Below are 12986 nucleotides of genomic sequence, written 5' to 3'. Positions count from 1 at the left end.
TCGGCTATGGTAATGGTGCGCTTAAGGTCTGTGATCTGCCCCTCTGTAAGCCGAGGTATGGCTAAGTCCCTCGTAAAGGCCTCAAATGCGACCTCTGGAAGGGGCTGTGGGGGACTGTACAGCGCTGTGTAGTATTCCCTGAATGCAGTGTTGATCCCAACCTGGGTGGTGACTGGATTTCCTGCTTGGTCCAAGATTCTCAGAATGGGTTGGCTCACTGGGGAGTCCCTTAATAGGCGGGCTAGGAGGGGGCCAGCTCTATCTGCCAGTGCATGCTGCCTGTTCGTATATTCCCTGTAGTCTAGGAGCCTCAGGTCTTCCAATAGCTCTGCGTGTCGAATGTGAGCCTCCTGCAGTGGTGTGAAGGGCGCATGTGTGCCGGCAGCCTCACTTTCTAGGGAAGCCAGGGAGCCCTCCACCTCCTTCAATTGATTAATTATCTCCCTTTTCCTGCCCATTCCAGCGGCCATGGCCGCCCCCCTAATACAGACCTTAAATGCGTCCCATTCCACTTGACGGGTGCTGGCCGTGTTCATGTTTGTGGAGAAATATGTTCCTACAGCGTCGGACAGGGAGGCCCTGAACACTGAGTCTTCAAGAAGATCTGGGGACAGTCTCCAAGTAGGGATGGGGGCCAGCCGCCTGCCCCACTGCCATGTGAGTTCTACAGAGCTATGATCTGACAGAGTTTTCCCCATGTGTTGGGCCTTAACAATTGTATCCGCTACGGAGCGGGAACAGAAGATGTGGTCAATTCTAGTATGAAGCTGATGTGGTGGGGAGAAAAAGGTATATTCCCTCTCCTGTGAATGTGTACTGCGCCATACATCAGTCAGGTCCCAGCCCTCAGCCCATCCACCAAGAGCATCCGCTTGTTTCCTACTCTCAGTTGCCTGTAAAGGGGGATGTGACCTATCCAATGCAACATCAAGCACAGCATTAAAATCACCCCCAATAAACCATCGATGATCAGCCCACTCCGTCAGCACCCCGTTTACCGTCAACAAGAACTCCGATTGAGTAGAGTTCGGCGAGTAAACACATCCAAATACAACAGCATCCCCGTCCAACATCCCCCGCACAAATACATATCGGCCCTCTGTATCAATTCTATGCTCTAGTATCTGAAAGGGGACAGAGCCACGGAACCAGATCGCCGCCCCCCTTGAAAACGCAGAATAAGAGGTAGCAAATAATTGTCCCCTCCATTTTTTGCGCAGTTTCACAGCTTCAGAGGCGTTCAAATGCGTCTCTTGTAGGCATGCAATCTGGGTTCCCCTGCGGTTGAGCTGGGCCAAAATTCTATGTCTTTTCTGGACTGCTCCCATGCCACGCACGTTCCAGGTGCACATTTGGTAATTATTAAGTGGCCCCATATCCAATCATGTGGTGCGACTCAGTGAAGCTCCCTGGGCCCCATGCCAGCTTTGCGTTGAGATAAGGTGAGTGTGTCGTGGAAACAGATAACCCCTTAACAAAAAGGTCCCCAAGCCAACGTGCTCGGGATCCAAACCGTGATGCCCAACGTGGGCACAAGTCATTGGAGTCCGTGTGCATACCGGGGGGTGACAGGCCTCTGTCAACTGTCATTGAACGGTCTGCATAGGCTCGGTAGTCCTCAACAAAGTGAGTTCCCCATGCAACCCACCACTAGCGAAAGGAGGGGGAGGGGGGGGAAAGTTCAAGCATACATTACCACCCGGTGGGGATCAAATTTCCAGCAATTCAGAACTCCTCTGCCATTTGGGCTGTAATTTTCGGGAACAGCGGCAAGCTGTCCATTGAGCCAGACACCTCTGTTTGGGTGTCAGTGGTTGCGGAGTGCCTGTCGTTAAGTGCTCGGGAGTCGTGTGCTGCTAGTGCCTCCTCCGTGAGCTGTTGCCGGCGAGATGACGATGGGTCGCTCGTCCCTCGATCATCAGGAGGGTGCGCCTTCGCAGGGGGTCCACGGGAGGAGTGGAGTCCAGGGCCCGGAATGGTGTGTCGTCTACCCGGCGAATCTCCGTGCTCGTTGCGGCCGTCCCCCCGGTGCTCCCCAAATGGATCCTGTGTGGCCGGCGGTGTCAGAGTGACCTCCATCCATTCCTCCGCCTCCTCTGGCGAGTCGGAGAAGTGGGATCTGTTGTCGTGCAGGATTTTGAGCCGAGCCGGGAACAGCAGCGCGTACTTCATATTTCTGTCCCTTAACTTGCGTTTGACACTCATGAAGGTGGACCTGGCGCGCTGCACAGTGGGCGTGAAATCAGGATAGACTGAAATGTTTTTATCCTCAAATCTTATCGGTGCTTTTTCCCTGGCCGCACGCAATACAGTGTCTCGGTCTCTGAAATGAAGGAGGCGCGCGATCAGGGGACGAGGGGGTGCCCCTGGTTTGGGGGGCCTAGGAGGCATCCGATGAGCCCTCTCCACGCTGTACAGTGCAGTGAGATCTTCTTGGCCCACTAGCTTCCGTAGCCAGTCCTCCACGAATTGGGTGGGGTTCCTCCCTTCACTTCTCTCCGGAATGCCTAAGATGCGAACGTTGTTGCGGCGCGCACGTCCTTCTGCCTCATCCACTTTATCCCAGAGATGTTTAAGCTGTTTCTCCACTCCCTCCAGCCTCGTGGAATGCTCTGTCTGTTGTGGCACTAGGTCATTCAGTGCCAGCTTCTGCTCCGCCACTCGTTCCGCCAACTTGTTATGGTCCGCCTTTAGTAATGAGAGGCCAGTCGCCATATTGTCAATACGCGATTCCAAGGCCTCACGAGTCGCTCGTATCTCATTAAGGATAAGGTCTAATTTTGCGTCCTGGGACCCTTTCCCAGTCGGCGGGATGATGTCCATGTTGGAGGAGGCCAGAGGGTCCTCCGAGCCTGTGGACTGCAGGTCCGCTGCAGCGCCCTGTTCACGAGTCTTGCCCCTTGGCTTGCCCATGGCTCTTGTTAGCGGGGTGGTGCCGGAAAGGGCACAGTAGCTCGCCGCCGCCTTCTCCCGTATCTACTCCGGGCGCCGGGCCGCGTTCGCCGCAGGATCAGGGAGTGGAGTTCAAGGGTGGGAGCAGCACAGGCCCAGGGCCGGCAGGGAGCGAGTAGAATCCCTGTCTTCGCCGTCGGTGTCAGTATTGGCGGCTTACCCAGGGGAGGCCCCGTGTGCAGAGTCGACTACAGCTTCCCGCAGTCCAGTTGAAGGAGGTAAGGTGGCCCGCTGCCAGTGTCTGATGAATCGGCCTTACGCAGGTGCACTCTCGTGGTCTGGGCCAGTGTGTTGTAGTAGGCCTGTGGCAGGCCTGCAGGGAGGGGGTCTCACTCTCCCGTCGTCACTCTTGGCCGGTCGCCCCGTTAGCCAGATCATGCAGCCCACCGCCCCATGCTCATCGCCGGGCACCCCGCTCTCCGTAGGGCGTTGCACTTCGAGGAATCCCAGTCGCGGTTTCACTAATTGACCTGTGTAAGGGCCAGGGGAGCTCCTCCTGGCCGAGTCCCAGCAACAAGATGGCGCCAAAGGACTGCCAATGAGGCCTGCAGTGTCGGGGGGGGGGCTCCGGGGCAAGCGACGCTTGTAGCTGATGTCCGGCGCTGTCTGCCTTACAGTCCCGGGCGTCGCAGCAGGGAACGGGCGTCCTGTCCACCGCGTGAATGCAGACGGGCAGCTAGGTGGAAGGAGCCTCCGCCCGATTCTCAGAGCGCCCAGCAGGATGGCCGTGTGGGGCCCCGCAGCGTAGGCGGGGGCCGCTGGGTCACCGCACGATCAGGACACCCCCCCTCCGCCGCTGGGGTCCGTATCAGTGGTCCGGCGCGGAGTCCGGTCCTACCGCGCCAGAGGCTATGGGGAGGCCGGGGAGACCGGCCACTCGAGCCCGGGGCTTCACCTTGCGCAGTAGGCCGCTTCCGGGACAGCCGCGCCAAACTTCAGCAGAGCGGGCGGACTGGAGAAGCACCGCTCCGCTTCTAGGATGACCCCCTCGGAGACCTCCGGTACAAGTATGAGGTGGGTTGCAGTGGGGGAAAGCAGGATATTCCGCTAGTGTAAAGGATTACGGACGGAGCTCTCGGGCTACACGTCCACCATCTTCAGCTTCAGGCCACGCCCCCCGTCTGTGTTGTTCTAGTCTTTTGTACCATTTCTAGTTTTCATCAAAAAAGTTTGTATTTTGAAAAATTCAAGAGTATCTTTGACAGATTTATTGTGACAAAAATGAGCTAAATTGCATTATTGATTGTTCAACTGTAGGTTACCGGTTGGATCTTACTAGCATTGCTGTGTGTATCAATTGTTGAACTAAGTGCACTAAAAAGAATCCCTTGTAGGCACAGTTACCTGTTAGTAGATTTCCTGAAAGGGGCAAATGTCAAACAGAACCTACCATGTTTAAATTGTACGTGTACTTATCAGCAAGATACACTATCAACATTACTCCTGACATGCACAGCTGTACTCGAGGCCTGGAAAAAAACTTTTGAGATTACCTTTTAAACAAGATGGTATAAGGATTATGGAAAATGCTTGTTAGGTGTATTAGGCTTGAAACTGTCAAGATTGCCTCCAGAGTGGCGCTGTTTCTAATTTAGGTAAGGGAAAATATAAGAGTGTTTTTAAAAGTTGCTACATTGAGATATGTGTATGATGTAAATTCTGTTTAGATTCAGTAGTGGGGGTACTGCTCCTTTTGTATTGTAATATGTATTGATAATGTAAATGCTCAATTATAGCAAAGGCATAATATATATTGAGTGCGGAAATAGCCAAATTAACATTAGTTTACAGCTTGCAATGACTAAAGCACACAGGTTGCAGATATTAGGTGGATATACGTAAAAAGGTAAGTATAGGACCAATATGAATTGTTTTATGTTGCAAATGTGAACATCATATTTAAATAACTGTGCCTTTAAATAATATTCTTGAGTCCCTGAGTTCAACTCGCCTCTAAGTGGCCTTGGTTGTTTTCCCTTGATTTATGATTTTTCTGTTGAAATAAAAAAAACTCTTTGAATGGCAGATGAAGGCTCACACAACAAAAATATCAATTTTGTGGCCAGATAACTAAAACATAAAAAATGCATATATAGCCAATACTTTGTTTGCGCTAGTTGTGGGGTGACTTTGTTTGTTGTCGCTGCGCTCCACATTTTTGCTCGTTCTATTTCATTCAGTTGCCTGCCTAGGAGCATCTCCCATGTGTTGGTGGCCTTCTTGTTCTGCGCCAGCGTGGAGGGGCTTAGGAGCTTGTAGATCCTTGCAGTTTGGTGACCTGCTGAGTTGAGGACTTGCAGGTACTTGATGATACTTGGCTCCCCTCTGTGTAGGTTCGCTTTCGTTATGGCTGTCTTGATCTTTAGGAAGTTGTAGAGTTCTTGGTTTGGGAGGTTGTGTAGCTGCTGTAGGTTCTGGAACGTCAGCGGTCCGTGCTTGGCTTCCGTCTGGTTAGGAAGGCTTATGCCTTTCTCGATCCATGTGTCGTTGTGCAGTGTCGCTCCATGATAGGTTACTTTTGTGTTGAACCAGATCGACTCCCATGATGAGCCTTTCAGCTTCTGCGCCATGTGTCTTTCTACTTTCATCAGTGCCTCTCTCGTGTGTTTCAGTATGGCGTTAGTTTTTTGTGGGTGTTTGTTTGCTGTTAGGAGGGCTATTGGCTTGAGCCCTCCCAGGATGTCTTGTTCAACCTCAAGCCATACTGGTTTGAAAGAAGAAGGCACCCTCGAACACCTCATCTTCAGCTGTGTAAAGGTCAAGAGGTTCTGGACACAAATTAACACATTCATAAACGATATGCTCAAAGCCGACCTAACAATTAGCTTCGTAAGCCTGGCGACAGAAAACATGACCGCGAACCTGAAAAGTAGGGAAGAGAGAGAACTACTAGACCTACTCCTCACAGCAGCCCTTAAAATAATCCTGACAAACTGGAAGAACACAGCCAAAGCAAATTTTAAAACATGGATTAATTGGGTCACCTTCCTGAGAGGGGCTGACAACATCACAGGCAACTTCTCGAAAGAACACAACGCCAAACTACACATGTGGGGCCCACTCGACGACCACCTGAGGAAACCCCAGTGAGACCCCCCCCCCCTCTCTCTCTCCCCCTCTTTCTCTTCCTTCCCTCCTCGTAACTGAGGGAAAACAAACGAAAAGAGCGCGCATCCACAAATGGACTGTAGATATAGAAAAAGCCGCTAATGTACACTCCACCTATATATATATTTTTGTATGTTTTTTGGATATTCGTGCTGATGCCAATAAAAGTTTTTTAAATTAAAAAAAATTAAAAAAAAATGCATATATAGAAATACAGTTCAGAAATTATTAGTCTTTAAAACATGAACTTTTACTTGCTTGTATTTTTTTAGGCATTGAATGAACTTGCGGCCAAGCATTCCAACTTGAAGGTGGTTCAGCTAGGTAGGTGTATCGCTCTACAATCCTCTTTGTTTTTGATACATCTCTAGAACTGTTTGCACAGGAAAGCAAAACTAGTGATTTATTTCTGAAGGAATGCATTACATGTCTGAAATTACTTTCAAATTCCTGTGTAGGTCTGAACTCTCTGAGATTGTACGTAAAGGTACATTATTCACATAGACTCCTAAACAATCATTTGAACCTATATTAATATTGCTCCACTATTAATCTATATCTCTTGAGGTACCGCTGACTACACCAGAAAGCAAAAGCTGTCTAAGTGATTGTTTTATCCTGACCTTCCGTGCTTTGTCTATGTTGGGCTGTGTCTTGGCCTCCTAAAATTCTCCTGTATTGGAAGGTATGACAAGTGAAAGGTTCGGAGTGGAGTTTCTGTCTCTGAATGTTTAGAGGATTCTGTTGGCCAGAAGGCAGAGTCATCAGAACACCGATGTTATTGGTAAGTGTAAGCTGAAGAGTAACTGTTGTAAATGTCTGAAACTGTAGTCAGTACCAGTCCTCCCTTGAGGCTTGCAGACTTTAAACACAATGATGAGGATGAAACTTAAGGTTGACACAGAAGGAAGTACAAATCAAGATGCAACCACAAAAAAGAAGACAACAAATGACACACTGGTGCTTTTAGAGCTTGGAGTCATCCTGCTGATGAGATCTGTCGTAACCTGACTATAGTTAAGGCTGCAGACGTAAGCATTGTCTGTTAACAGAAGCATACTATAGCCAAGGAAAGAGTCTGTTGGCCATGATATTAAGAACTAGCTCCTCTTCCTGAATCCACAAAACATTTTAGGGAAGAGGGTTGGCCTGTTCCCTTCCCAAAGTTGTTCTGTGAGTCAAATCGAATTGTGAGCAAGACTTTTAGCAAGCAGTGGTTGAACGGAGGCTGACCCAAAGCATATCAAACTGTTATTGTTTCTTTATTACATGATCTCTTTCAGACGGATGTAACTGTCATACCAGACCTAAAATATAATTAATATTGAAATTACATATGCCCTGTTGGTTGGGTGCCTATTGCAGGAACAGATACCCCACAAGGCAGTGTCCCTAACATACAGGACCCAGAATAATAACATGCCAGTCAGGCTGGTGAAGCTGAGGGAAACGTGGGAACAGAACCTGGGTGCACTAAAAACAGTTGTCTGGGAGGCGGTCCTGATGCACCACAAAGAAGTGGCTATTATATCTCGCCTTTGACTTATCCAATATAAATATTGCACAGAGTGTACTATGATCGGGCTCGACTCCGTCGTATGGGCCGAGCCAGCGAACCGCATTGCCTGAGATGCAGACAGCCACAGGGGGACTTTTACCATACTATTTGGGACTACCCCGTCATCCGAACATACTGGGTACACGTACTGGGAGAATTGAGTAAAGTACTGGGCGAAACATTACCCCTAGATCCCAAATGTATACTATTGGGCATACCCAGAGATGTTGATCTGAGCCACCCGCAGCTTATCTTTGCATTCTTGGCACTGGTGGTAGCGAAACAAGACGTGGCCTGCACCTGGGAGGCGACGCTACCTCCCCAGCTAGGGGAGTGGAAGAGGGGGATGGACATGTATATGGCGGTGGAAAGATTCACATGCAAAGCGAGAGGCTGCCTGCGGAAGTTCCGTATGGTGTGAGGGAAATGAAGAAAATACTATGGAATGGATGGAGGCTGGGAGCCGACTAGCCAGCCACAGCTTTGGGGCCAGACCATGTTTCTGCCAGGGGGGCCACTGGGCCTGTTTCTGAGACTCTCGTGAAAGACGAGGGATGAGGGGGAAGGCCTTGCTAGAATTGATACTTGCTAGGGATCCGCAGATCTCCCCGGCCAGAAGAAGGGAGGAGGTGACATGTCTTATGATGTGGATCGTATATAACTGTCTTTGCACGACTGTAAATAAATGTGACATGCTTACTGTTTTGTATTGGTTTAAAATGCAATTGAAAATATTTAAAAACCATGTATATATATTGAAATTACAATGACACACACACACAAGAAAAAATGATACATTGACTTAGGCTTACCATATCTGCGCGGAGCAACCAACTACACCCAACCACATCAACAGCCTCTTATGCATCCACATAACTGGACCCTCCTTTAGTATGGTACCATAAAAACATGCTACGAATATCATCTGTCTAATTAGCTTCAGAAATCCCTCATCCAAGATGGATGCTTGAACAAGGGGTTCTACTTACCTGCCATGAAATTCTGTTATGCTACTAAGTCCTAAAACAACCAGTGAGCAGCGTCTGTTCCAGAGAAATGGGCACAGGAAGGAGCACAGCAGGGGAGGGGAGTTAAACATGTGGTGAGGCAGGCGAGGTCCAGAATGTAGGTGCAAAATAGCTCACAAAAAACAACAAATATGGGGCAGCGTCTGCTGCGTTAAACTGCCTATTGAAGCTGCTCCGCACGGATAAAGAAAAACTGAAACCCGCTGGAGCTTACCAAGTGCCAGTGGGGCACCTGCACCATGCTAGGGACTGATGGGGGCGTAAATCAATACAAATTAATTGTGGCGGCAAGACTTGTAATTCCTAACACTCACTGCTAAAGCAATTTTTAATACAGTGCATGTTTGAGTTAAATAATTGAAGTCCATCATGGTACTATCAAGCACTGTTAGTGGTAAGAAGAATCAGCTGCAATATCGAATAGAGTTCTTGCTACATAGATTTTTTTTGCATTAACTATATCCTGCAACCCAGAATGTGGCCAGGAAAACGGGCTATTCAGATCCCAAGCAGGCCAAACTCTAGTTTTAGACCAGAACATCCCTAAAGCTTCCCTCAAAGGAGGAAGCAAATTGCTTACCAAAACCAGACATTGAGACTAGCGATAACACTAACAAAAGCAAAAGGTTGGCTACTTGATACGAAACCGAGTCTGTGAACAATAGATCATAAATAATACACCCTCAACAACATATGCATAAAATGAATGACAAGATAGAAAAATGTGAGGAAAGGTCGGGCATATCAGAATAGCGCATCACAGAAATAAAAGGCAAAACCAAAGGACATGGGAAGATGATCCTGCTATTGGAAAAGGGAGGAAAGCTCTCTGCGACTCCAGCACTGTGGCTATAAAATCGAGGTAAAATTCAATTTCCACTCCTTTGTATTGCAACTTAGTGCCAAGAATGAAGACTTGGAGTCTCGCTTTAGCAGTAACAAATTGCACGAGTCTGCCAGCACTGCCCCAGTGATTCACTTTGTAGACTATTAAAGATGTAGAAGTTATTGTTATGAGACAGCTTCTCTCTCCTGTCTTGACCATCACTGGGCTTGCCTCCACGGGCAATCATAGCATGAATCCTAAACTAAAGAGATGATGATTACGTAGCATTCAGGCTAGCAAGGGATTTTTTTAACAGGAGTAACAATACAAATGAATGGTCAATGAATTCTACCTTGATTTTACAGCCACAGTACTGGAGAAGCAATGAGCTTTCATACCAGTGAAAATGAAATGGAAACACTGACTGGTGTAATGCTACATCCTGCAACATTTAAACTCAAGCATAAGGACAGATGGTCTGATTTATATCTATAAAATTATTATGGGGCTACCCTGTAACCATTGGACCCGGGCTAGTACACACAAGAAAAATACAATGGTCTTCGGGAGAGGTTTTAAGCCTAAACCTCCTAGCCGAAATATTATGAATCAGAAACAACCGCTTAGAATCATCCAATTATTTTAATTCAATCTGTCAAATTACATACAGGTGCTCAGGGAATGACGCAGTGAAAGTGAATAATGCCAGTGAAAAAAGATGCACGTTTGATGGGGATAACTTAAAACAGTACAGACAAACAAAAATGAGCAAAAACCGAAGGTGAGTACAAAGTGTTACCACCCTGACTGGGAAAACGTGATAAGGACAAGTGCAGTGAGAGTGATGTTAAAACTGCCTCATGGGTACTCTATACATTATTTTTTTTTATTCCGGAGTCCCACGGACAGGATTAAAAATAGAAAGGAGTGAGTATATCTGTGAGGGTTAAAGACTCACGTCAGCCACCCCAGGACTGCTAAAGTCAACATGTTTCGACCGAATTACCCTGTCCCCAAATTCGAGGGTCACGCCGGTCTCCTTCAGGACTCCTTATCCGGCCCAGTCCACCCTTTTTTATTTGGTTATGAATTTATTTTTCATATTTAAAACCTTTTATTTCTCTCCATCCCGAGGCTGCACTTTGGAATATAAGAATGTCAAAAAAAGGGCATTTCCTGCAAGAGTGTTTTTCTTTTTTGGATCCATTTCACAAAGGCAAGCAACTAAATGAAAGAAGGAAAGAGAGGTTGTGAACCGTTTCTTCAAGTCACAGTTTTGAGTGAGGAGCAAGACAGAAAGAGAGAGAATCAGGGGCGTAGCTAGACTTACTGACAGTAGTGTCAGTGAGTGCCCCGGTCCCCAAATAAACTACAAAGGCTGTCGCCCCCAAAATAGTGCCTCCTGGGGCAGACCACCCCCCACTTAGCTATGCCACTGTACCCTCCCCACAGCTACTAAGCAGATACGTTTAAACACCACCAAAAAATGGACATATTCAATACGTTCCACATGGTTTGTCGACAGGAAAACAACATAAATGTTCCACCCCATATTAGCAAGAACCCTGCGTAAAATTATCACCGTTTTATCGGCAGGAAACTGCAGATAAAATGCCGATAATGGGCTTGCTAATATGCGTTATAAAATTCCAATAGAAGCCCAGGTTAGATGTCCTGCACATCAAACCTGGGCTTCTATTGGAATTCTATAACGCATATTAGCAAGCCCATTATCGCCGTTTTATCGGCAGTTTCCTGTCGATAAAACGGCGATAATTTTAGGCAGGGTTCTTGCTAATATGCCCCATGGTGTGAAGATCACTCACACTACAAGTGCAACAGGTTCCGCTAAATTAGAGGTTGCCCAACGAAAACATTTTTTCAACCTGCACTTTTTACACGCATTTTTCACTTTTACGCCCTCTGGTCAGGGTGGGCCTTAGCGCGCCCATACGACCGAGGTTCAATTCTCATGGTCCTGACGAATGGCAGGTAAATGTACACCTTAATGGCAGAAACATGTTAACCCCACCTAAGAGGAAGCAGCCGAACAATTTATTTGGCTTCCTTCCGACACTTTGTTTTTAATATGTCTGATTGACCACGCAATAAAATAAAATTCTGTGACACAATCCAGACATTTTTAAGTAATCCACACTATCACTTTTTCACTTGTCACTACACAAAAAAACAGCTCCGCAGTAACTCTGGTGTTGAAGCACACCGGGGAGGCACTCGTCCTCTCCCGGTGGGGCCCAATGATGAAGCATGTCACCAACCAGGTTGGTGAGTGAGGGCCTTCTATATAAATCAAAAAGATTTATATATCTATCCCCATGCTCCCTCTTTTGAGGTTACAGTAATCACACTCTTTTGTTGTTTAAACTACGTAAGAGCCCAAGCAGCTGGGAAGGTGCAAGGCAAACACACTCCAGCTCCCTTCACAATCGTCTAACTCTGGCGGGGAGAAGCCCCCCCCCCCACCTACACAGGTCTCAAAGCTGTTAAGGCTAGGACCCCCTGCCTATTCTAAACATATATATAAGGCAGAGACATTACAATCACACATACAGGGAGAGCAAAACTTTCCTAATGTAGAGATCAAAATGTTTAAGCCCTTGACACCCCCATCAACAACAGTCATAATAATGTAGGGCAATAGAAACATCCCAGGTCTGATAAACAGTCACAGGGCTTCACCAGACATTCAGAGGGAGGTGTTGTCATTTGGATATTGGGTACCTTGCTGCTCTTGGGAGGCCATATCCGACTCAGGTACATATCTCGTAGAGTGCCATTTGGGCAAGCTTGTATTCTCCTGGATCCCGCACTAGTGTCTCCTGCCCTCCAGCGGCCTTACGTCTTTGACCATGGCCATAACGGACCGATGTTGAGGATTGGGTTGACCCCGTCTGGGACACCGTGCATCCACCCGAGTTTCCACTAAAGTGCTGCCAAGCACTAACCTCCGCAGGTGAGAAAAAAAAAAAGACTTTTCCCTGATACTCCGCTCTCAGCTTAGTGGGGAAAAGGAGGCTATATTTCATGTTAAGTTCCCTTAAGCATTTGTTCACAGTCAGGAATGTTTTCCTTTGATCCGGCATACGTTGAGTGTAATCCGGATAAATTGAAATAGGGTGTCCCTCAAACAAAAGAGGTCCTCAAGTGCAAGTTGTCTGCAGGATTGCATTACGGTCTCTAAATTTGAACAACCGGGCTATGATTGCCCGAGGTGGTGCACTGGGCCTAAGCGGAGGAACCAAAGCTCTGTGCACTCGCTCAACAGGGAAGAACTTAGAGAGCCTCTTGGGTACTAAAGTGGTAGTGATCCATTCTTCAAGGAATAGTTCAGTGGATGGACCTTCCTCTTTTCCAGGAAATCCCACAAAACGCAGATTATTCCTCCTTCACCTCCCCTCCACATCCTCCACTCGATCTTCCCTGCGCACAGCCTGTCTGTGGAGCCCAATAGCAGTGTCCTGAAACGTACGGAGCTCCTCTTGTAGAACTGTCA

The 12986-nt window shown here is 47.6% G+C and overlaps 1 protein-coding gene across 1 annotated transcript in view; it reads left to right on the top strand.

Moving 5' to 3' along the window:
• LOC144798523 (C-signal-like) overlaps window positions 1-12986 on the top strand; it is a 78808-nt gene that overhangs the window by 21252 nt on the left and 44570 nt on the right. Inside the window, exon 2 of the mRNA XM_078669445.1 lies at window positions 6333-6384. Within this exon, the coding sequence (XP_078525571.1) occupies window positions 6333-6384 (52 nt within the window). The remainder of the gene's footprint in view (window positions 1-6332; window positions 6385-12986) is intronic.

This window comes from Lissotriton helveticus, chromosome 12 (genome assembly GCF_964261635.1).
Source record: "Lissotriton helveticus chromosome 12, aLisHel1.1, whole genome shotgun sequence".
NCBI lineage: Eukaryota > Metazoa > Chordata > Amphibia > Caudata > Salamandridae > Lissotriton > Lissotriton helveticus.
This window is presented reverse-complemented; position numbering and strand designations above follow the sequence as displayed.